Here is a 25,490-nt window from a genome sequence, read left to right as displayed (position 1 = left end):
TATGGAAAGTCCCCAAGTGCAAGCCTAGAGTGGATGCATTTCCCTATACCTATGGGTGCTCTCCCTCCAAGTTTCCCCCAGGTGACACAGGTGCTGACTTAAAGGCGGGTGGGTCAAGCACAACTTTCCATTTCCCAAAAGGGCCCAGGAAAGGCAGTTGCTGAGTGGGATCCACCCAGGTCCCAGATCAGAGTGCTGTGGAGGGGGAAGCTGCTCCTTCTCACAGGTCCCAGCTGAAGTGGGTGCGCCTCCCTCCCACCCACCCAGGATGGTGCCCCTCACTATAACAAGTGCCCCCCAGCACAGGGGTCCTCCCTTCACATCCACCCGGGATGGGGCCCCTCACATGGACAAGGTGCTCCCCCCAGCACAGGGGTCCTCACCTCCCTCCCACCCAGCCGGGATGGGGCCCCTCACAAGGACAAGGTGCTCCCCCCAGCATAGGGGTCCTCACCTCCCTCCCACCCAGCCGGGATGGGGCCCCTCACGAGGACAAGGTGCTCCCCCCAGCACAGGGGTCCTCCCCACCCAGGATGGGGCCCCTTGCGAGGAGAAGGTGCCCTCCCCCGGCACAGGGGTCCTCCCCTCCCTCCCACACACCCAGGATGGGGCCCCTCACGAGGAGAAGGTGCCCCCCCCGGCACAGGGGTCCTCCCCTCCCTCCCACACACCCAGGATGGGGCCCCTCGCGAGGAGAAGGTGCCCCCCCCCGGCACAGGGGTCCTCCCCTCCCTCCCACACACCCAGGATGGGGCCCCTCGCGAGGAGAAGGTGCCCCCCCCCCGGCACAGGGGTCCTCCCCTCCCTCCCACACACCCAGGATGGGGCCCCTCGCGAGGAGAAGGTGCCCCCCCCCGGCACAGGGGTCCTCCCCTCCCTCCCACACACCCAGGATGGGGCCCCTCGCGAGGAGAAGGTGCCCCCCCGGCACAGGGGTCCTCCCCTCCCTCCCACGCACCCAGGATGGGGCCCCTCGCGAGGAGAAGGTGCCCCCCCCCGGCACAGGGGTCCTCCCCTCCCTCCCACACACCCAGGATGGGGCCCCTCGCGAGGAGAAGGTGCCCCCCCCCGGCACAGGGGTCCTCCCCTCCCTCCCACACACCCAGGATGGGGCCCCTCGCGAGGAGAAGGTGCCCCCCCCCCGGCACAGGGGTCCTCCCCTCCCACCCACCCACCCACCCAGGATGGGGCCCCTCGCGAGGAGACGGTGCCCCCCCCCCCGCCGCTCTCAGGCCGGGGGCTGCCCCGGCGGGCTCCTCCTGAAGGGGGACTCGGGCGGCTCCGGGGCGGCGCCCCCCCGGCCGCGGCGCAGCCGCCCGGCCGCCCAGGGCACGCAGCCGCCCAGCGCCGAGGCCAGCAGGGCGGGCGGCCGCGCCTTCCGGGAGCGCCGCAGGCTCTTCTTGAGGCGCTGCCCGTGGGCGGCCAGGCGGAGCTGGGCCTGGCCGGCGCCGCTGCCCAGCCGGGCCAGGCTCTCGGCGCGGCCGGCCAGGCGCAGCTCGGCCTGCACCAGGACGCGGTGCAGCTGCTGCACCCGGCTCTCCAGCTCCAGCACCAGCCGCCGCCGGGCCTCCGCCTCCAGCAGCCGCCGCCGGGCCTCGGCCAGCTCCAGCCCGGGCAGCGCCGAGCCGCCCGCCGCCGCCGCCGCCGCCGCCTCCTGCGCCCGCGGCCGGGGCTTGCCCGCGCCGGCGCTGCCGGGCATCGGGGGCTCCTGCTGCTCCCCGCTGCCTTCCCCTGCGGCTGCTCGCTTCGGCCGGGGGGCCCCGGCCAGCATGAGCCCGCCGCTGTGGCAGCGGCGCCGGGCGCCGGCAGCCCTTATAAGGGGCCGGGGGGCTGGCGCGGAGCTGAGAGATGCTTCCCCGAGCCAGTCACCGGAGCCGCAGCGCCCCCGCCCCGCCGCCCCACCCGCCGCCAGGTGCCTTCCCCTTCCCAGCCCCCTCGCACCCCCGGCCCCTGGTCCACTAGCTTCCCCTCTTCTCTGCAGCCCGTTCCCAGCCCCCCTCGCTCTCAGGAATAAACTCCATGTGAAGGAAGGAATTTACAAACTGGGTTCAGAAGAAAATTAGACAAGTTCCGCGGGGGAGGGGGGATATCATCAGTGGCTATTAGCCAAGATGCGCGGGGAGGCAACCGCATGCTCAGGATGGCCTGAAACCGCTGATTCTCAGAAGCTGGGGCTGGACAACAGGGGATGGATCACTTGATAGCTGCCCTGTTCTGTTCCTTCCTGCTGAAGCATCTGGTACCGGCCGCTGTCGGAAGACAGGATACTGGGCTAGGTGGACCGTAGGTCTGACCCATTATGGCCATTCTTATATTTGTATGAATTCTGAGCACAAACACTGCTCAAGCAGCCCTCACGACGCTCCCCAAAACCTCAGCCCCACACACCCCATACCCTGACCTAGACCCACAGGCTCTATGCAGGCATACACCCCTTCTTCAAACACACATCCTTACCCAAGCATACACACCCTCCCCATACACACACACCCTGTACAGGTGTACACCCCTTCCATAAATACCTCTGTATCCATACACGTCCCTTCCCCAGACATCCCCCCACCCATTCCCGAAACCCACACTCTCCTCAAATGCAACACTCTCCTCACACACTCACACTGTTGTATTCTCTTCTGTTCAGGCCATGCCCATCACCTTGGCGTCTGAGGGCACTAGCCTTCCCCCAAACCTCCCAGACACACACTCCTTTTTCCCCAAAAACGCACACAGCTCTGCTTGACATTGAATACTCTGCCCTAAGTAATGACTTTGTGTTCCTGGAATGGTGATGGTTATTGTCGTTTAACTCTGTGGGTATCATCAGTAAATAGACTGAAGGGAAGTGAGGTGGGCAGGGAGCTGACTACAGACTATCTTGCGAGGCACCTAGAGGCATCCGATATGCCTTCAGAGCTCTGCTGAGATGAATATATACAGCTTAAAATCATCTCTATTTACCAGCCTAGCCATGAGAAGAATTCTTTACATTTGACATTGTTTTTGGTGCATTTATTCTACAAACCTCCTCCATTCTTCTCCCCTCGTGAGATTCTTGGGTGCGGTAGGGCCTCGAAGGGCTTAATAGAATAGGGATTTCTTTCCGGGATTTAGTGAGACAGTTAACGAAGATTCTGGGGCTGATGGTTTTTTTCTCTGCAGTTTGCAGAATTCAGGTGTCTGAGCGTCTTGCCATGCTACCGGAAAGAACAAATGGAGAGGCTACCACAAGCCTGATTCAGTTTCTCCCAGGCCTGTAGCTTCAGGCATCCTCAGTCCCAGTGTTTGAGTTTAGCCATTGGAAGGTAGAGAGAAGTTGATCCCTTTGCAGCTTCCTCAGGGAAATGTTTTGCTAAATCTATACGGGCTGTGGATCACAAAGGCAAAATATCTGCTCTTCAGATGTAATGCTATGAGCTAGGAGGGAAAGTCAGACCGACAAAGCAGGGGTCAGCAGTAACTAGGAAGGGGGTGAGCTCATTCCAGGATCCCCTTATTGCCCAGTGAGGGTGGTCCCCCATCTTCATAAAGATGTTCAGTAGGAAAATAAAGGTGACTTGTCAATAGAGCCTAGTGGCCTGGAACTGCAGATCCTCTGTTTCATCATTCACACTGTCATAAATATAAAGGAAAGGGTAAACCCCTTTAAAATCCCTCCTGGCCAGAGGAAAAATCCTCTCACCTGTAAAGGGTTAAGAAGCTAAAGGTAACCTCGCTGGCACCTGACCAAAATGACCAATGAGGAGACAAGATACTTTCAAAAGTTGGGAGGAGGGAGAGAAACAAAGGGTCTGTGTCTGTCTGTATGCTGCTTTTGCCGGAGATAGACCAGGAATGGAGTCTTAGAACTTTAGTAAGTAATCTAGCTAGGTATGTGTTAGATTATGATTTCTTTAAATGGCTGAGAAAAGAACTGTGCTGAATAGAATGACTATTCCTGTCTGTGTGTCTTTTTTGTAACTTAAGGTTTTGCCTAGAGGGATTCTCTATGTTTTGAATTTAATTACCCTGTAAGGTATCTACCATCCTGATTTTACAGAGGTGATTTCTTTATTTCTATTAAAAGTCTTCTTGTAAGAAAACTGAATGCTTTTTCATTGTTCTCAGATCCAAGGGTTTGGGTCTGTGGTCACCTATGCAAATTGGCGAGGATTTTTACCAAACCTTCCCCAGGAAGTGGGGTGCAAGGGTTGGGAGGATTTTGGGGGGAAAGATGTGTCCAAACTACATTTCCCAGTAAACCCAGTTAGAGTTTGGTGGTGGCAGTGGAGATCCAGGGACAAAGGATAAAATTAATTTGTACCTTGGGGAAGTTTTAACCTAAGCTGGTGAAAGTAAGCTTAGGAGGTTTTCATGCAGGTCCCCACATCTGTACCCTAGAGTTCAGATGTGGGGGAGGAACCTTGACACACGCTGATAGTGCAGCATGACTGCTAATAACATTATTATATAAGACTTTATTAATAAAGCTTAGAGTGGGCTGGGTTGACAGGAGATCACAGAACCGTCAAAAAAAGAGAGAGAGAGCATTCTGGAGTGAGAAGGTGACATCTGCTCCCAGCTGGCAAACAGAGGCAGCAGCACTGGCCATCCCCGTCCTGGGGTATTTTCCTCTTAAGTTTCCTGCTCTGATCAGGACACAGTGCAGCTAACAGCTGGGCCTTAATGCACGTGGATATGTGCACTGGGGTCAGGATGGGCGTGCATTTCACATTGTTAAGAAACAAACTCTTGAGTTTGACGATGCTGCCACATGCCAGTCAGACATCAGCGCCACATCAGACTGTTGCATCACCTCTCGGCCTGCCCCTGGCTGCCAGCTAGTGCAATCAACAACAGCCCTCTCGCCAGTTAGTAAACCTGTTTTGATATCACCTCTGCTTCTGCCACAACGCCTAGGATTGAAAGCTGTTCCTTGCTCCTCCAAAGGAAGCAGCTGTGTTCTAAGCACCTGTCATAAATATAAAGGGAAGGGTAACCACCTTTCTGTCCACAGTGCTATAAAATCCCTCCTGGCCAGAGGCAAAACCCTTTCACCTGTAAAGGATTAAGAAGCTAAGATAACCTCACTGGCACCTGACCAAAATGACCAATGAGGAGACAAGATACTTTCAAAGCTGGAAGGGGGGGAACAAAGGGTCTGTCTGTCTGTCTGTGAGATGCTTTTGCCGGGAACAGATCAAGAATGCTCTTCATAACTCCTTAAGTTAGTAAGTAATCTAGCTAGAAATGCATTAGATTTCCTTTTGTTTAATGGCTGGCAAAATAGCTGTGCTGAATAGAATGTATATTCCTGTTTTTTGTGTCTTTTTGTAACTTAAGGTTTTGCCTAGAGGGATTCTCTATGTTTTGAATCTGATTATCCTGTAAGATATTTACCATCCTGATTTTACAGAGGTGATTCTTTTACTTTTTCTTTAATTAAAATTCTTCTTTTAAGAACCTGATTGCTTTTTCATTGTTCTTAAGATCCAAGGGTTTGGGTCTGTGTTCACCTATGCAAATTGGTGAGGATTTTTATCAAGCCTTCCCCAGGAAAGGGGGTGTAGGGCTTGGGGGGATATTTTGGGGGGAAGACGTCTCCAAGTGGGCTCTTTCCCTGTTCTTAGAATCATAGACTATCAGGGTTGGAAGGGACCTCAGGAGGTCATCTAGTCCAACCCCCTGCTCAAAGCAGGACCAATCCCCAACTAAATCATCCCAGCCAGGGCTTTGTCAAGCCTGACCTTAAAAACTTCTAAGGAAGGAGATTCCACCACCTCCCTAGGTAACGTATTCCAGTGTTTCACCACCCTCCTAGTGAAAAAGTTTTTCCTAATATCCAACCTAAACCTCCCCCACTGCAACTTGAGACGATGACTCCTTGTCCTGTCCTCTTCTACCATTGAGAACAGTCTAGATCCATGCTCTTTGGAACCCCCTTTCAGGTAGTTGAAAGCAGCTATCAAATCCCCCCTCATTCTTCTCTTCCGCAGACTAAACAATCCCAGTTCCCTCAGCCTCTCCTCATAAGTCATGTGTTCCAGTCCCCTAATCATTTTTGTTGCCCTCCGCTGGACGTTTTCCAATTTTTCCACATCCTTCTTGTAGTGTGGGGCCCAAAACTGGACACAGTTCTTTGTTTAACACGCTTGGTGGTGGCAGCGTAGGGTTCAAGGACAAGGCAAAGTTTGTACCTTGAGGAAGTTTTTAACCTAAGCTGGTAAGAATAAACTTAGGGGGGTCTTTCATGCAGGTCCCCACATCTGTACCCTAGAGTTCAGTGTGGGCAAGGAACCTTGACAGCACCCTTGAACAAGACATTGAGCACAAAAACGTTGTTACAGACTAAGGCGATATTGAGGAATGATACCTATTCTAAACCTGAGTTGTTGCTTTATATATGTGTGGAACGTGCTGTATAAAATCTAAGACAAAATCCAGGCTCAGTTTAACTGTGGGACCACTGTTAGTGCCATAGCATATTCTTCGTTGTTATTTAACGAGGCCCCTTTTGTAAGACGCACCTTGTTGTTGCATACAAAATTATCTCCTCACCTTCTATCCACCACTCCAAAACAGCCCTCCACAGGGTGAGTGGTGCTAGGTATAATTTATGAGTCAGAAAATCCTCCTCTGTAATTATTGACTCTGCTTTGATGGAACTTGTACCCCCAAGGAATGAAAAAAAACATCTTGAAAAGACTGGTTGCATCTTCCCCCAGCCCGTGGGAGCAATAAAGAAAGGAGAGAAAGAGCCTTGCTCCCCTTGGATAAAAATCTAATGATGAAATAATTGCATGTTGTTCTGATTTTTCCCTCCTTAAGCTGGAGAGCAGAAATTCCCTTGGCTGTATTCGTGCTCTCAGGTGAGCTTTTGAGCCATGTTCTGTATTAATTTGCGATAGCTCGGCTATGAAGAACCACACACATCACACAGGCGTCTGTCTGTGACTGACTATCAGGGACTGAGAATTACTTTGTTTATTTCCTTACATATATTTCATTTCTTTTCACATCAACTGCACCTGGTGAAACATGCCGCAGGGAAACGAAAGGCGGACAGGCAGAAATATAAACTGAGCAGACAGGAGAAAAAAGACAGGAAGCTGGGAACTGGACAGAAATTTGCTGAAACGTGCAATCATTTGGGATTGTGAATTGCTGAGCACCACACTCAATATAGATGCAGATGTTTGTTGGCTGCGAATGTTCATTTTAAAGGAGAAACCTCAGGAATTAGTTACGAGGCCACATTTTCAACCGCGCTCAGCTGCTTTCATTGTCCCCAGCAGTGGTGGAGTTGTTTTGAGTTGACTTATTCTTAGGGGTTGATTCTGCTGCCATTTAAATCAATGGCAAAAATACGTTTGATTTAAAGTAAAGCAGTATCCTATTAATGATACTTCATCCATAGATCCCAAAGCACTTTACAAAAGAACTTAAGTATTGTTATCCCCATTTTACGAACAGGGAAACTCAGAGGGGAAGTGACTGCCTACAATCACTTAGCAGCTCTGTGGCAGAACTGGGATGAGAACTCAGATGCCCTGACGCCTAATCCAGTGTCCTGGCCACTGTACCACACAGCTAAAGCAATCTCTAGAAGTGTATTAGCAGATGGATGGTCAGACTGTTTTCAGACATAGCTCTTCTTGTTTCATTCTTTCCTCACCCTTGAATGATGCTGGGAACTGCCCTTTTGATGATATGTTAGACTCCTGCTGGGAAATAATCCTTTGTGCTTCTCTAGCACCCTTCGTCTAAGACAGCTGTTAATATTCACCTCTCCCCTTTCAGGCGGGTGAGTATTATTATATCCAGTTTACAAATCGGTAAACTAAGATTAAGTGATTTATCCAAAGCCAGTCAATTGTGGAGCTGGGAGTAGAACCCAGGAGACCTGACTTCTTCTTCCTTGCACCATATAACCCTTTGACTAGATTCCCTTCTGAATAATAAATAAGAATAAGTGACATGACCAAGGCTTCTTTTTTTAATGATAGAACTTTCCAGACAACAGCTTTGGAAAGTCTCCTGCCTTTCTTATGTATGCAAATCCGAGCTGCATTTATTGTGTCTTCACTATAAGCCATCAGAATGTCAGTATGACAGCTTCCTGTTTGAATTTTAATCATTGTGCTATTTTAATGTTCAGTGTACGTTTTATTTCTGGTTTGCTCTTCTTTGCACTTGGATGTAATTAGAATATTACAGATCTTGCATTGCAGATCGCCTTGTTCTTCCCTTTTATCCATTCTTCAATCCCTGGGTCTGGCTTCCAATACACAGCTATACTGTGGCAGGCTGTGTGATTCATCGGCCACAATATAGCCGTGATTCAGTCAGACAGCAGGCCCCTGTTCTATTTAAATGAGCTATTCTCAGTACATCACCCAGAAGTAATCAAGATCAAACGCAACTGAAGTCTCAGTAATTGTGAGCTGAATCCTGAAGCTCTTCAAGGGGAGTTTTGCCTCAGTAAGGATGACAGAATCGCCCACCTTGTCAATATTTATCACTTGAGTCCGGAAGTGTTGGATTACATTGCCAGCCACTGGAACGTGGATCTCCTTTCTGACTTTTCCTGTATTTGCTTTTAGACTGGTTCAGGAAACTCTGGGTTAGGGAACATCCCCTGACCCCAGCACCCAATCTGGCTGTTCCCTGGATCCAAGTACTTACAAATCTGACCCTGTTAGTTCACAAGTTTTCGCACAAATAAGGCATGTCCCCTCTTCGAAGCACTTCACACATGTTAATCCATCCCCCAACACCCCTGGGAAACAGGTAACTAAAAATTACCCCTCAGTTGCCAAAGGCAGAGAAGTTAATGGCCTGATCCTGCTCCCACTGCTGTAGAAATGACAGTTTTGTCTTCTCTACAATGGGTGCAGGCTCAGGCCCTCAGTGACTTACTCAAGGCCAGACAGTGAGCCAGTGGCTAAACATGGATTTGAACTCAAGCCTCCTTGAGGCCCTGCCACTTCTTTAGCCAACAGGACCCCACTGCCTCTCACAACTAAGGCCGACCTCCTGAGCTGGAGCCATCCAAGGAGCCCTCTCACACTGGCATGGCTCTTCTCCCATCAGTAGTTCTGGATCCAGGGCACTCCTTCCTTTTTCCACCCCAAGCTTTCAGTGATAGAATCATCTGCCATGAGGATTCCCCCCACCGTTGCCTAGCACTGGAGCAGCTCCAGGGCTCAAGTGTTTTAACCACCACGTCCTCTAAACCTGCACAGAGCAAGGGGTAAAGAGGCCAGCAGCTGCTGCACACTCGTGCTTCCATAGCCACCTGTGCCAGCATCCGAGCAAAGCAGGGAGAAGTACAAGGCTCCCAGTTAGACCACGGAGGAGAGATCTCGGGCATTCTGCTCCATGGCCAAGTGTCTCACGGCCCTTCCGACGGGTCGTAAAAGGCTCCAGGCGTCCCATCCGTCACTGATGCACCGCACAGTCCAACTGCCCACAAGCAGAGAGAAGATGGATGAATGCAAACAAAGGGAAAGTATGATATTAAAGGCCATAGCCCCCCCACACACACACACACACATACGAGCACCCACCCTCATCCCAAGAACAACTGTTACCCCGCAAGCCCTTTGTGCCTGGAAATAATGCCTCCACCATAAGAGACAGGCTGCAATGCTGATGGATCTTTGCCCAGGCTGACAAGCTTTTAATAATTTAGCAGAGAAGTCTGGATTTAGCAGCACTCAGAATAAACTTCTTTGATGTGAAAGCTGGTCTGTGAGCCTTGCCAGTAACGGACACTAGCAGATATGCTTATACAGGTAATTTGATACCACCACTTTGCAACCCAGCACACAAAAAAACACACCCAACCCAAATGTGCAGGTATATGTGATCATTATTATTTAATACACTTGATACCCAGCTGCTCTCGCATTGTTACCCACCCTTATGATATTATCCTGAGTCTCACGATATCTGGTGTTTTACTTCAAGCCACAGCTCCTGGAGTCATGGGATTATGTCAGGCTCTCAGCTTGTTCTGAAAAAAAAAAAAAGTGTCTAGCCTTCATGATTGCAGAGAAAAACTGGACAATGTGACCCGCAGGTGCCCCTAAAATGTCAGAAGCCAGAAAGCAAATAAAAAGTATTCCAGGTTTTTTAAACTCATTTTTAAACCGATGATACTGTATGCTACATCAAGTATGGAACAGAGAGCAAGACACCGAGTGGCAGGGAAGTGACTTGCTCAAGGCCACAAGGAGAGTAACCAGGCTGCTGCCTCCCATGCACCTGACGGTCACACAACAGGTAGCTGGCCTCAGTTTCCCCTTTTGGACTGCTAAAAAAACTAAAAATATACCCTTTTGTCCATTCCTGTCCCTTCTCAGCGTGTGCTTTATTAAATTAACAAACATTACATTAACAAACATTCAAAACAAAGTTTTCAAGTGCATCCAACTACAAAACAAAGTTTTCTTGGCTTTCCTGCCTGGGGCCTTTACTGCTTTGGCAGGCAACTCCTAGGCTGTCTTCACTCCCAGGAATCTCTAGTCCCTGAGGGTATGTCTACACTACGGAATAAGGTCGAATTTATAGAAGTCGGCTTTTTTAGAAATCGGTTTTATATATTTGAGTGTGTGTGTCCCCACAGAAAATGCTCTAAGTGCATTGAGTGCATTAACTCGGCGGAGTGCTTCCACAGTACCGAGGCTAGAGTCGACTTCTGGAGCGTTGCACTATGGGTAGCTATCCCACAGTTCCCGCAGTCTCCGCTGCCCATTGGAATTCTGGATTGAGATCCCAATGCCTGATGGGGCTAAAACATTGTCGCGGGTGGTTCTGGGTACATATCGTCAGGTCCCCCTTCCCTCCCTCCCTCCGTGAAAGCAAGGGCAGACAATCGTTTCGCGCCTTTTTTCCTGAGTTACCTGTGCAGACACCATACCACAGAGCCTGCTCAGGTAACCGTCACCGTACGTCTCCTGGGTGCTGGCAGACGCGGTACGGCATTGCTACACAGTAGCAGCAACCCATTGCCTTCTGGCAGCAGACGGTACAGTACGACTGGTAGCCATCCTCGTCGTGTCCGAGGTGCTCCTGGCCACGTCGGCTGGGAGCGCCTGGGCAGACATGGGCGCAGGGACTAAATTTGGAGTGACTTGACCAGGTCATTCTCTTTAGTCCTGCAGTCAGTCCTATTGAACCGTCTTATGGTGAGCAGGCAGGCGATACAGATTGCTAGCAGTCGTATTGTACCATCTTCTGCTGGGCAGGCAAGAGATGAGGATTGCTAGCAGTCGTACTGTACCATCTTCTGCCGAGCAGCCATGAGATGTGGATGGCATGCAGTCCTTCTGCACCGTCTGCTGCCAGCCAAAGATGTAAAAGATAGATGGAGTGGATCAAAACAAGAAATAGACCAGATTTGTTTTGTACTCATTTGCCTCCTCCCCCGTCTAGGGGACTCATTCCTCTAGGTCACACTGCAGTCACTCACAGAGAAGGTGCAGCGAGGTAAATCTAGCCATGTATCAATCAGAGGCCAGGCTAACCTCATTGTTCCAATAAGAACAATAACTTAGGTGCACCATTTCTTATTGGAACCCTCCGTGAAGTCCTGCCTGAAATACTCCTTGATGTAAAGCCACCCCCTTTGTTGAAGCCAACCCTGTAAGCCGTGTCTTCAGTTGCCCCTCCCTCCGTCAGAGCAACGGCAGACAATCGTTCCGCGCCTTTTTTCTGTGTGGACACCATACCAAGGCAAGCATGGAGCCCGCTCAGATCACTTTGGCAATTAGGAGCACATTAAACACCACACGCAATATCCAGCAGTATATGCAGCACCAGAACCTGGCAGAGCGATACCGGGCGAGGAGGCGACGTCAGCGCAGTCACGTGAGTGATCAGGAGATGGACACAAATTTCTCTGAAAGCATGGGCCCTGCCAATGCATGCATCATGGTGCTAATGGGGCAGGTTCATGCTGTGGAACGCCGATTCTGGGCTCGGGAAACAAGCACAGACTGGTGGGACCGCATAGTGTTGCAGGTCTGGGACGATTCCCAGTGGCTGCGAAACTTTCCCATGCATAAGGGCACTTTCATGGAACTTTGTGACTTGCTTTCCCCCACCCTGAGGCGCATGAATACCAAGATGAGAGCAGCCCTCACAGTTGAGAAGCGAGTGACGATAGCCCTGTGGAAGCTTGCAACGCCAGACAGCTACCAGTCAATTGGGAATCAATTGGGAGTGGGCAAATCTACTGTTGGGGCTGCTGTGATGCAAGTAGCCCACGCAATCAAAGATCTGCTGATATCAAGGGTAGTGCCCCTGGGAAATGTGCAGGTCATAGTGGATGGCTTTGCTGCAATGGGATTCCCTAACTGTGGTGGGGCCATAGACGGAACCCATATCCCTATCTTGGCACCGGAGCACCAAGCCGCCAAGTACATAAACCGCAAGGGGTAATTTTCAATAGTGCTGCAAGCTCTAGTGGATCACAAGGGACGTTTCACCAACATCAACATGGGATGGCCGGGAAAGGTACATGACGCTCGCATCTTCAGGAACTCTGGTCTGTTTCAAAAGCTGCAGGAAGGGACTTTATTCCCAGACCAGAAAATAACTGTTGGGGATGTTGAAATGCCTATATGTATTCTTGGGGACCCAGCCTACCCCTTAATGCCATGGCTCATGAAGCCGTACACAGGCAGCCTGGACAGTAGTCAGGAGCTGTTCAACTACAGGCTGAGCAAGTGCAGAATGGTGGTAGAATGTGCATTTGGACGTTTAAAGGCGCGCTGGCGCAGTTTACTGACTCGCTTAGACCTCAGCAAAACCAATATTCCCACTGTTATTACTGCTTGCTGTGTGCTCCACAATATCTGTGAAAGTAAGGGGGAGACGTTTATAGCGGGGTGGGAGGTTGAGGCAAATCGCCTGGCTGCTGGTTACACGCAGCCAGACACCAGGGCGGTTAGAAGAGCACAGGAGGGCGCGATACGCATCAGAGAAGCTTTGAAAACCAGTTTCATGACTGGCCAGGCTATGGTGTGAAAGTTCTGTTGGTTTCTCCTTTATGAAACCCCCCGCCCCTTGGTTCACTCTACTTCCCTGTAAGCTAACCACCCTCCCCTCCTCCCTTCGATCACCGCTTGCAGAGGCAATAAAGTCATTGTTGCTTCACATTCATGCATTCTTTATTCATTCATCACACAAATAGGGGGATGACTACCAAGGTAGCCCAGGAGGGGTGGTGGAGGAGGGAAGGAAAATGCCACACAGCACTTTAAAAGTTTACAACTTTAAAATGTATTGAATGCCAGCCTTCTTTTTTGGGGGCAATCCTCTGTGGCGGAGTGGCTGGTTGGCCGGTGGCCTCCCCACCGCGTTCTTGGGCGTCTGGGTGTGGAGGCTATGGAACTTGGGGAGGAGGGCGGTTGGTTACACAGGGGCTGTAGTGGCAGTCTGTGCTCCAGCTGCCTTTGCTGCAGCTCAACCATACACTGGAGCATACTGGTTTGGTCCTCCAGCAGCCTCAGCATTGAATTCTGCCTCCTCTCATCACGCTGCTGCCACATTTGAGCTTCAGCCCTGTCTTCAGCCCGCTACTTACTCTCTTCAGCCCGCCACCTCTCCTCCCGGTCATTTTGTGCTTTCCTGCACTCTGACATTATTTGCCTCCATGCATTCGTCTGTGCTCTGTCAGTGTGGGAGGACAGCATGAGCTCGGAGAATATTTCATCTTGAGTGCGTTTTTTTTCTTTCTAAGCTTCACTAGCCTCTGGGAAGGAGAAGATCCTGTGATCATTGAAACACATGCAGCTGGTGGAGGAAAAAAAAAGGGACAGCGGTATTTAAAAAGACACATTTTATAAAACAGTGGCTACACTCTTTCAGGGTAAACCTTGCTGTTAACATTACATACATAGCACATGTGCTTTCGTTACAAGGTCACATTTTGCCTCCCCCCACCGCGTGGCTACCCCCTCAACCCTCCCCCCTCCCTGTGGCTAACAGCGGGGAACATTTCTGTTTAGCCACAGGCAAACAGCCCAGCAGGAATGGGCTCCTCTGAGTGTCCCCTGAAGAAAAGCACTCTATTTCAACCAGGTGACCATGAATTATATCTCACTCTCCTGAGGATAACACAGAGAGATAAAGAACAGATGTTTGTTTGAACGCCAGCAAACATACACTGCAATGCTTTGTTCTACAATGATTCCCAAGTATGTGTTACTGGCCTGGAGTGGTAAAGTGTCCTACCATGAAGGATGCAATAAGGCTGCCCTCCCCAGAAACCTTTTGCAAAGGCTTTGGGAGTACATCCAGGATAGCCGCGAATGCCAGGGCAAATTAATCCTTTCACATGCTTGCTTTTAAACCATGTATAGTATTTTAAAAGGTACACTCACCGGAGGTCCCTTCTCTGCCTGCTGGGTCCAGGAGGCAGCCTTGGGTGGGTTCGGGGGGTACTGGCTCCAGGTCCAGGGTGAGAAACAGTTCCTGGCTGTCGGGAAAACCGGTTTCTCCGTTTGCTTGCTGTGAGCTATCTACAACCTCATCATCATCATCATCTTCTTCGTCCCCAAAACCTGCTTCCGTATTGCCTCCATCTCCGTTGAAGGAGTCAAACAACACGGCTGGGGTAGTGGTGGCTGAACCCCTAAAATGGCATGCAGCTCATCATAGAAGCGGCATGTTTGGGGCTCTGACCCGGAGCGGCCGTTCGCCTCTCTGGTTTTCTGGTAGGCTTGCCTCAGGTCCTTCAGTTTCACGCGGCACTGCTTCAGGTCCCTGTTATGGCCTCTGTCCTTCATGCCCTGGGAGATTTTGACAAAGGTTTTGGCATTTCGAAAACTGGAACGGAGTTCTGATAGCATGGATTCCTCTCCCCATACAGCGATCAGATCCCGTACCTCCCGTTCGGTCCATGCTGGAGCTCTTTTGCGATTCTGGGACTCCATCATGGTCACCTCTGCTGATGAGTTCTGCATGGTCACCTGCAGCTTGCCACGCTGGCCAAACAGGAAATGAGATTCAAAAGTTCGCGGTTCTTTTCCTGTCTACCTGGCTAGTGCATCTGAGTTGAGAGTGCTGTCCAGAGCGGTCACAATGGAGCACTCTGGGATAGCTCCCGGAGGCCAATACCGTCAAATTGTGTCCACAGTACCCCAAATTCGAGCCGGCAAGGCCAATTTAAGCGCTAATCCACTTGTCAGGGGTGGAGTAAGGAAATCGATTTTAAGAGCCCTTTAAGTCGAAATAAAGGGCTTCATCGTGTGGATGGGTGAAGGTTTACATCGATTTAATGCTGCTAAATTTGACCTAAAGTCCTAGTGTAGACCAGGGCTGAGGAAGTATGTATGTATTTCTCTCTCCTTCCCTCCACTGCAGCCTCCTGCTGCTCTTTCTAGGGCAATCACCTTGAGCTCTTCCAGGGGATAGCTCATTCTGTGATCAGGACTGGTTAGCCCGAGCCCTCCAGTGGTGAGCCACCTTGTTACAGAGAGTCAGTAGCAGAGTGGGGAATAGGGCTGGGCATATTGACTCCCAGTCCTAGGTCCTATTCACTGCCTCCCTGGTAGTAAGACCTTAATTTTTCAGCTTGCAAGAAGCCACAGGAGCAACTGCCCATAGCAATAGATAGACCAGGGGTTCTCAAACTGGGGGTCGGGACCCTCAGGGGGCCACAAGGTTCTTACATGGGGGGTCGCGAGCTGTGAGCCTCCACCCCAAACCCTGCTTTGCCTCCAGCATTTATAATGGTGTTAAATATATAAAAAGTGTTTTTAATTTATAAGAAGGGGTTGCACTCAAAGGCTTTCTATGTGAAAGGGATTACCAGTACAAAAATTTGAGAACCACTGAGATAGACACATGGCAGACATTTAGAAAAACACCTGAGAGCAATTTGCAACCATTCATACACACAACCTACCATACACCCTCCAACAGACAGGACAGAAACAAGACACACAATCCCCCCTTGCACACTGGTGTCCACATGCTCTAATGTGCACACCTTCCCCCCACACCTCCATTGGTGACACATTCATACAGATAAGAGGTGGGGCCATGCCACAGGATTACGGCTTCCCTGAAATGTTTGGGGGTGTCATGGTCAGACCTGGGGGCAAACCCATTTCAAACATAGATACATCCCTTCCTCCCCTGCTGCGACCTGTCTCTCCCATCACCCTCTAGAGTTCATGTTCCAGGCAGGATATTTTCCAGGCTAGTCTGAGTCCTGATTTGTTTCAAACAGATTGTACTGTGGAGACTAGGCATTTGGAGAGAACACATTTAATCTGCTTTTAGCGTTCCGTGATTCAGCAATAGCCCAGCTGTTCCTGGTGCTCTGATGCATCCACGCTGCCTCTGCTTCCCTTGGCATACCCTGGTTCACCCTCTTCACCCATTTAACCCCGGGGGCAAAGGCAACTCCAGCATCCTTGCCATCTCTGCACTAGGAAGGACACTGTGCTTCTCTCTGCTTCAGAGTCTGACATCCTCTCTGCGAGGCCTGTGGGCCTGGCGTGGGCATGAGACACCCTGCCTCAGTCAGTGGACTGCAGCTGCATGCTGCCAAAGGGGGGGCTCATGCCCACAAGGAATTAGAGGTAAAGCTTTAGGTATTGGGCAGATTTTGTCTCTGTTGTGTGCACATGAAGGAATTGGGGCGGGGGGTGATCATGAGCAGCATGGGACAAACCCTGTTTCCCTCCTTCCACAGCAGAACCAGCTCAAGGGGGGGGGGTGCGTGGGGAGAAGGCAATGTTATCTGCTGGTTACAGCTGGAGGCTGGGTGTCAGGAGACCTGTGTCCTACTTCTAGCTTTGCCACTGACTTGCTGTGTATAACCTTGGGTAAGTTACTTAACCTCAGTTAAATCATCTGTAAACTGGGGAAAACAGTACTGCCCCACCCTTGACCAGGTTAAGAGGCTTTGCTGATGTGTGTACTCCTCACATGGGAGCCCCACAGAAGGACTAAGTTGTGTTATTACAGATGGGGTGGGGCGGAGACAGCCTTTGGCAGAGGCTCAGCCAGTCGCTGTGCTTTACGAGGACCCTCTCCCGTCTGACCTGATCTTCTCCATCTGCACATCCTGGTCCCCTGTCCAAGCAGGAGTCCAGGTTCCTGCTCAGTAATCTGCACCCGGCACCCCTCTGCCATTGCCAGCAGGTGCAAAGGATCCTGGGAGCACATTTGGGAACTAGAAGCGTCCGTTGCAGTATCTCAGCAACAGCAAAGATGCCCATGGGGGGAGGACAACTTTGCTGATAGGGCCCAGGATGGGCTGGGAGGAGGGAGAATGGGAATGGAACAAGAAGAAAATTCCTAGGGGTGCCTGGTTTCAGCTTTACTGAGGGCCCTAATAAAGTTTTAGCTTCACCTAGGACACTAATGGACCTGGGGAGAGAGAGGGAAACAGAGAGGGGATGTACTGGCCCTTCAGTTCTTGCTGAAAGCAGCGTGTTCCTGGGCTTCTCTTTGCAAAGCTGACCCCAAGGATGGGGTTGGCTGGTCTGGTCCCTCTGGCTTCCTCATGCCCTCACGCTGCATAACTAGCTGGAGCATCGGCATACTGGAGCTTCAGTATGAGCTCCAGTATGGCGATTGAGTTCAGGATCCTGACGCAGGGAAGAAAGGTAAGCAGCAGGATACGGACCCTGGACTTCAGGAAAGCAGACTTCGACTCCCTCAGGGAACGGATGGCCAGGATCCCCTGGGGGACTAACTTGAAGGGGAAAGGAGTCCAGGAGAGCTGGCTGTATTTCAAGGAATCCCTGTTGAGGTTACAGGGACAAACCATCCCAATGAGTCGAAAGAATAGTAAATATGGCAGGTGACCAGCTTGGCTTAATGGTGAAATCCTAGTGGATCTTAAACATAAAAAAGAAGCTTACAAGAAGTGGAAGGTTGGACATATGACCAGGGAAGAGTATAAAAATATTGCTCGGGCATGTAGGAATCATATCAGGAGGGCCAAATCGCACCTGGAGCTGCAGCTAGCAAGAGATGTCAAGAGTAACAAGAAGGGTTTCTTCAGGTATGTTGGCAACAAGAAGAAAGCCAAGGAAAGTGTGGGCCCCTTACTGAATGAGGGAGGCAACCTAGTGACAGAGGATGTGGAAAAAGCTAATGTACTCAATGCTTTTTTTGCCTCTGTTTTCACTAACAAGGTCAGCTCCCAGACTGCTGCGCTGGGCATCACAAAATGGGGAAGAGATGGCCAGCCCTCTGTGGAGATAGAGGTGGTTAGGGACTATTTAGAAAAGCTGGACGTGCACAAGTCCATGGGGCCGGACGAGTTGCATCCGAGAGTGCTGAAGGAATTGGCGGCTGTGATTGCAGAGCCATTGGCCATTATCTTTGAAAACTCGTGGCGAACCGGGGAAGTCCCAGATGACTGGAAAAAGGCTAATGTAGTGCCAATCTTTAAAAAAGGGAAGAAGGAGGATCCTGGGAACTACAGGCCAGTCAGCCTCACCTCAGTCCCTGGAAAAATCATGGAGCAGGTCCTCAAAGAATCAATCCTGAAGCACTTGCATGAGAGAAAAGTGATCAGGAACAGCCAGCATGGATTCACCAAGGGAAGGTCATGCCTGCCTAATCTAATCGCCTTTTATGATGAGATTACTGGTTCTGTGGATGAAGGGAAAGCGGTGGATGTATTGTTTCTTGACTTTAGCAAAGCTTTTGACACGGTCTCCCACAGTATTCTTGTCAGGAAGTTAAGGAAGTATGGGCTGGATGAATGCACTATAAGGTGGGCAGAAAGCTGGCTAGATTGTCGGGCTCAATGGGTAGTGATCAATGGCTCCATGTCTAGTTGGCAGCCGGTATCAAGTGGAGTGCCCCAAGGGTCGGTTCTGGGGCCGGTTTTGTTCAATATCTTCATAAATGATCTGGAGGATGGTGTGGATTGCACTCTCAGCAAATTTGCGGATGATACTAAACTGGGAGGAGTGGTAGATACGCTGGAGGGGAGGGATAGGATACAGAAGGACCTAGACAAATTGGAGGATTGGGCCAAAAGAAATCTGATGAGGTTCAATAAGGATAAGTGCAGGGTCCTGCACTTAGGAGGGAAGAACCCAATGCACCGCTACAGACTAGGGACCGAATGGCTAGGCAGCAGTTCTGCGGAAAAGGACCTAGGGGTGACAGTGGACGAGAAGCTGGATATGAGTTAGCAGTGTGCCCTTATTGCCAAGAAGGCCAATGGCATTTTGGGATGTATAAGTAGGGGCATAGCGAGCAGATCGAGGGACGTGATCGTCCCCCTCTATTCGACATTGGTGAGGCCTCATCTGGAGTACTGTGTCCAGTTTTGGGCCCCACACTACAAGAAGGATGTGGATAAATTGGAGAGAGTCCAGCGAAGGGCAACAAAAATGATTAGGGGTCTCGAACACATGACTTATGAGGAGAGGCTGAGGGAGCTGGGATTGTTTAGCCTGCAGAAGAGAAGAATGAGGGGGGATTTGATAGCTGCTTTCAACTACCTGAAAGGGGGTTCCAAAGAGGATGGCTCTAGACTGTTCTCAATGGTAGCAGATGACAGAACGAGGAGTAATGGTCTCAAGTTGCAGTGGGGGAGGTTTAGATTGGATATTAGGAAAAACTTTTTCACTAAGAGGGTGGTGAAACACTGGAATGCATTACCTAGGGAGGTGGTAGAATCTCCTTCCTTAGAGGTTTTTAAGGTCAGGCTTGACAAAGCCCTGGCTGGGATGATTTAACTGGGAATTGGTCCTGCTTCGAGCAGGGGGTTGGACTAGATGACCTTCTGGGGTCCCTTCCAACCCTGATATTCTATGATTCTATGATTCTATGATTCAACCTCCCGACGGGCCAGTTAGCTTGAGTTTAATACACCACCTACCTCGAGCTGGTGATTGTTGTGTGGGAATGGGAGGCGGGTTCAGGGCTACCCTGGAGTTATACCAGGAGCTAACACTGCAGTGAAGACAAGTCCAGAGAGCCATGGGCTGGCCCTTACTATCTGCCAACCATTTAAAAGCTGGTGGCTGGTGGACTCTTTAGAAGTGCAGAATAATATAACCTTCATGAATTAATTAATGCGATTACTATCACTTCCCCAGTTGCCCAGGAGCTTTTCCCATGCGTCACTGGTGCCAGCATGGGGAATCTAGGAGCTGCAGCTTTCCCCTCTACTCCACAGACCCTGATCCAGCTAAAGAAGAGAGCAGAGAAGAATCACATCTAGTGGTTAGAGCACATTAGGGTGACCAGATATCAAATGTGAAAAATTGGGACAGGGGGTGGAGGGTAATAGGTCCCTATATAAGAAAAAGCCCCAAATATCGGGACTGTCCCTATACAATCGGGACATCTGGTCACCCTAGAGCACATAACTTTGAGTCAGGCTGCTTGGGTTCATTCTCAGCTGTGCTGCTGACTCACTGCATGACCTTGGGCATGTCCCTTTCCCTCTTTGTGCTTCTGTGAACTCATCTAAAACAGGGATAATGACACTGGATCTGAGGATGGACAGGAACTGTGAGGATTAACTTGTTAATCTTTGCAAAGGGCTTTGAGACCCTCAGCTAGAAACAGACTAGTGGAGGGCAAATTGCTCCTGATAAAGAGGAAATGTGGATGCACTGCTGGAATATTGCTCATGTGCAGCTCCTGGGGTGAATCCTGTGACCCTCCCCCCGCCCGCCATGAGTGACCATGGTATGGAATTATTGTCAGGGGTGTCTGGGGTCACTGAAACGTCCTGGCATAAACTGGAGCATGTTCAAAGTCCTCCTCCAGCACCCGGAGCTCCAGAAGGAGTAAGGACCGTGCCAGAGTTGGTAGCAATGAAAAGAACAGACGTTAAAATTAGCAGCACGCCTGACCTCCGCTAAAGATGCTTTCAAGCACTTTTAAAAGCCTCAGTCTTCTGGGAGCTCAGGCCATGCACTGCACAGACCCTGATGAACAGGCCTGATGTCAGCAGGTGCCTTGCGTGCTGCGAGCTAGGCAGTTCTGGCTGATGCATTCGCCTCCGTGCTGCTGACTAATGCAGCTTCCTTGCCCACACCGTGACGCAGAACAGTGCTCAGCAGCAAACTGAGCTTCTCTTCCTACCCAGTCCACGTTCCTGCTGTCACTAGGCTTAAGAGTCTGCTCAATGCCCAGCGCTAACATGACAGCCTTTGCACTGGGGAGAAGAGTGGAGAATGTTGGTCATAAACTTGGAAGGAACCAACCTGAGCTGTGTCCATCGCTAAAGCACTGCATATTCCCCGGAGCTGCAGTGAAGATCAGCTGGATTCAATGCATATCCTTATTCCAAATAAAGCCCAGAGCACTTCCAGTTTAGAAGGTGACTGCTCGGGTTGGAGGAATCTTATGAGCAAATGAAAACCAGTGTCCAGGTATTTTTAAATAGAGCTGGAGCCAAAGTGAAATGCCAGAGCCCAACAGCCCTGAACTCAGGGGAAGTTTGAACTTCATGGGCCCGTCTCTAATAATGCAAGAATAATAAATTAATGATGCCCGGGAGGTATTTTCGCTCTCTTGACCGGCACTCTGGACACCTGACGAGGAAAAAGGCAACACGTTTCCAGGCAGCGCTTTGAATTGCACACAAATCAAACCCCAGCCAGCGAAACGACATGAGCGGGAGTGAAGCACCATGCTCCCATTGCCGCGGCTTCAACAGATCCACCCAAAGTCTCTGTGCTCTTTTGAAAAGGAACCAGCCGCCTGGTACTACCAGCACATTGTGATCTGATTTCTCTCTCTCTCTCCTTCTAGCAGCCTGGCTGGTGCATCTCACACAATCCCGTGTCAGTCACAGCTGCTGCTGGGCAGGGTGCTTTGGTGTTCCACAAATGTCAGCCTCATTCTTCTCAGACCCTTGCCAGCCAGCTGTCCCGGGACGGGCTTTGAGTATGAAGTGCCCTGCACCCCATCATTTCCCTCCTTTCCCCGAACCCTGGAGCAGAACTAAGCATCCCCCACCCCTACACTCCAGGCTGGTGAGTCATCAGCAGTCAGAGATCCAATGAGTCACTCAAGACAGCAGGAAAAAAGAGTGAATGAGCCAAGCTGCCTGGCAGGTCTGCTCCGTGGAAAGCGCAGTGCGTCTCCAGCGTGCATAATTGCATGCCACCACCATGCAGCGAACAATACCAAACCAAAGCAACAATGCCCGCAAGCTCCTCTCTCTGGTGAAAGCAGGGACTGTGTTTGCATGGGACTTGTTTTTAGCCACCATCGCCTTGTTAAAAGAAAAGGAGGACTTGTGGCACCTTAGAGACTAACCAATTTATTTGAGCATGAGCTTTCGTGAGCTACAGCTCACTTCATCGGATGCTGTAGCTCACAAAAGCTTATGCTCAAATAAGTTGGTTAGTCTCTAAGGTGCCACAAATCCTCCTTTTCTTTTTGCGAATACAGACTAATACAGCTGCTACTCTGAAAGCTGTCATCGCCTTGTTGTTACCCGGAATTCTTTTAATCCAAAGCTCTTCGTAACGTTTATTCTGTGAGAGGTGGTATCAGGAAATAAATCAGGGAGGACACGACTGTCCAACCTATAGATGGCTGGCACAAAGAGGACAACGCAAGAGTGCTTTTACTTGAAGCTAAGCCTTTCTTAGTCTCAAGCACTTACACACGTCCGCAATAGGTTAGTAAAACACCCCCAACCCTCGATAATTACCGAAGCTGAGTGTGGCTTTCGAGTGGCACCATAACAGGCTTTTGCTGGCCAGGCTTCCGTCTGCCAGTGGGGACCAAGATGCATCCAGAGGGAGCGTTCCTGAAGAGCCCCTTCTGAGAGAAGTCCAGTTACCTTAAACTTTCCCCCGTTATTTATACATTAGTAATACAATGACATATTCCTTAAAGAAACTTGCTAAGCAAGCAGTTTTAAAAGGTCAAACACCTTATGATCGTCAGTTAACCAGAGATTTTTTTTTTTCAGAGTGTCCATGCCTTTGGGCCCTGACAAACATTCCCAGGGGCACGTATAAACAGACTTCTTGTTTTTTTAAAATATTTGCATCAGCAATTCCAACACCTAGCAGGAAGGGCACGGGGACAAGCAGCCCTGTCCGTGGCACCTAAAACCCCCTCCCCTGCTGCCTTGGTTACACTGAGGCCGCTGCATGACCAATTTACAACCTGCTGACTTGGCTACTTTTAGCAATAAGCAAGAATGGCTCAGTCCGGCCTGCTAACTTGACTACTGTTAGCAACAAGCGAGAGTGGTTTAGGCACTTTACTGGTTTGCCAAAATCTCCCCAAACACTGTCTACACTGGGGCTCCCATCCTGGCTCCCACAGGCGGGGCTGCTCTGGCAGGAAATGATCAAGACAAAAGTTTAGTGGAGACAAGGCCATGAGACATGCAACTCACCCAGAGCCTGATCCAAAGGAATGACCCCCCCCCACCACACACACGCTTCAGAGGGCTTTGGATCAAGCCCACAGCTTGCATATTCCCGTCCCTGCCACATAGCAGCAGTTTGTAGAGGTGCATATGAGGCTTTTGACCAAGTTTTGCTTTGTGTGGATTTCTGCCTTTTCTTTGCTTTGATCCCTGCCTTTGTCATTCCCGTGAGCTCAGACCCTCAGCAAACACGCAGTTATTACCATTTGACATAGTTTAGATAGCACCAGAGGGGCACACTGCACCTACCAAGTGTCTGAACTGCATCCATGGGTCTTACAATCAGGCCCAAACCTGCAAACTCTGGGTACTGGGCATAGCACTTACTGCCAGGCTATTGACTCCAAAGCAACTGGGCCTGCCAGTAAGCAGTGTGCCTGGTAGTGTTGCACAATCAGGTCCTAAATTAGATCTAGGATAAAACAAATGGCAAATCTTTAAAGCCCTGATTTAGGAAAGCATTTAAGCACATGCTTAACTTTAAGCATGTAAGTCCCCCTGGATTGCTATTGCTGTCTGGCATTTTCAGAGGAGAGTTCTTCATTCTGGAACTCACCTCTCCTCTCCTTCATCCAATATGGTCTGAGATTGTCAAGTCTCAGGGCACAGAGTTTACCATAGGAGGCAGCAAGGTCCAGTCAGGAGATCTGGATCTGTTCCTGGTTCTGCAGTTGACTGGCTGTGTGACCCGGGCAAATCACTGAAGACCAACATTTGCAAAAGTGGCCTCTGATTTCGGGCGACTCCGTTTCTGGGTGCCCTGAACCAGCCACTGTGAGCCTGGTTTTCAAGACTTGAGCATCCCTCAACTCCAGATGAAGTCAATGGGAGTCATAGGAGCTCGGCACCCCAGAAAATCATGCTCAACGGTGTCTCAAAATGAGCATCCAAAAATCAGAGGCTGTTCTTGCAAATGTTGGCCGTAAGCTCTGTGCCTTGGCTTCCCCGTCTTTAACGCAGGGATGACTTTTGCGAAGAACTTTGAGATCTATGCACGAAGAGCACCAGGCTGAGTGGATGTCAGTGAGGTGGACTTTTGCTTCAAGCAAAGAGTGGGGTTGGGTGTTCGGCATTAGCCTAGTGAATTTTGTGGTATTATCTTTCACGTACGGGGCTGGGAGACCAGAAGATGGTCCCTTCTTTTTAAAAAAAATCTCAAAATATAAATAAAAGGCTAGGGTGGGTTTTGCTAGATAAGGGGTCGTGTGTGGCAGCAGGGTTAAAATATTAGTAATTAGGAAGGGAGATTTGCCCTTGTGGGGGACGGGCTGTTATTCCCACAGAGCAGGTTATTTGAGTTGATTAGTTTCATTTTGGTTGTGCTGTGTTTTCATATGTGTGGATTACTTTAAACTGTCTCCTTGGTACTTGTTGTTTCCAGGCCTGTTGAGAGAAGCCTGTTTGAAGGTGGGGTTAAAGTGGAGCGGGGTGCGCACACAGCAAAGCATGACTCAAGGATGCGATCGCTGCAGACCATGCTTTGGCATATTGCAGTGGCATGGCCCTCATAAAAGGGCTTTGGAAGTCCCCCTCTAAAGGGAAGGGGAAGGAGCGGTGGTGGTGTTCTTGTACACATATGTGTAAAGAGAGACATGAATTTACCTTTTGCCCTTCTATGGCAATTCCCATCAGAGATCTCAAAGCACTTTATAAATATTAATAATTTGTATTATTGCAGCACCTAGGAGCCTGAGACAGGGAAATACTATTTCCATTTTACACGTGGGTGAATTGAAGCAAAGAGATTTGAGATGATTTCCACAGTATAGTGGAGGGAGTTCATGACAGAGCCAGGAACAGAACCAAAGTCTTGATGCCAAGCCTCTGCTCTAACCACTAGACAACGTTCCCTTTCTACATTGTAACAGGCTGATGCTTTGAGTTTGTATTGTGGTGTGAACAAAGCTTTACGTGGCCCTCTGCAGAACCATGCTAGTCTGATGGCCCAGACAGTCCCACAGTGCACAGCACCATGCCCTCAAGGGAAGCCCTCAAGGCCTGCTTCCCGCCCAGCAGCACAGTGCAGGTCAGCAAGAATGGTGTGTGGGATTCCTTGTCTTGCCCCAGGATTCCAAACACCCTGCCCTTTGGACTACTAGTGTGGATGCAG

At 50.2% G+C, this 25,490-nt stretch overlaps 1 protein-coding gene across 1 annotated transcript; it reads right to left on the bottom strand.

Annotated features, from left to right (window-relative positions):
• Positions 1-1,228: 1,228 nt before the first annotated feature.
• TRNP1 (TMF1 regulated nuclear protein 1) lies at positions 1,229-1,699 on the bottom strand. The gene has a single exon (XM_077838168.1). It carries the CDS (start codon positions 1,697-1,699, stop codon positions 1,229-1,231), a length of 471 nt encoding a protein of 156 aa, XP_077694294.1.
• Positions 1,700-25,490: the final 23,791 nt, after the last annotated feature.

Source organism: Eretmochelys imbricata, chromosome 19 (genome assembly GCF_965152235.1).
Source record: "Eretmochelys imbricata isolate rEreImb1 chromosome 19, rEreImb1.hap1, whole genome shotgun sequence".
NCBI lineage: Eukaryota > Metazoa > Chordata > Testudines > Cheloniidae > Eretmochelys > Eretmochelys imbricata.
The sequence above is the reverse complement of the archived record's forward strand: the minus strand, read 5'-3'. Positions and strand labels throughout refer to the sequence as shown.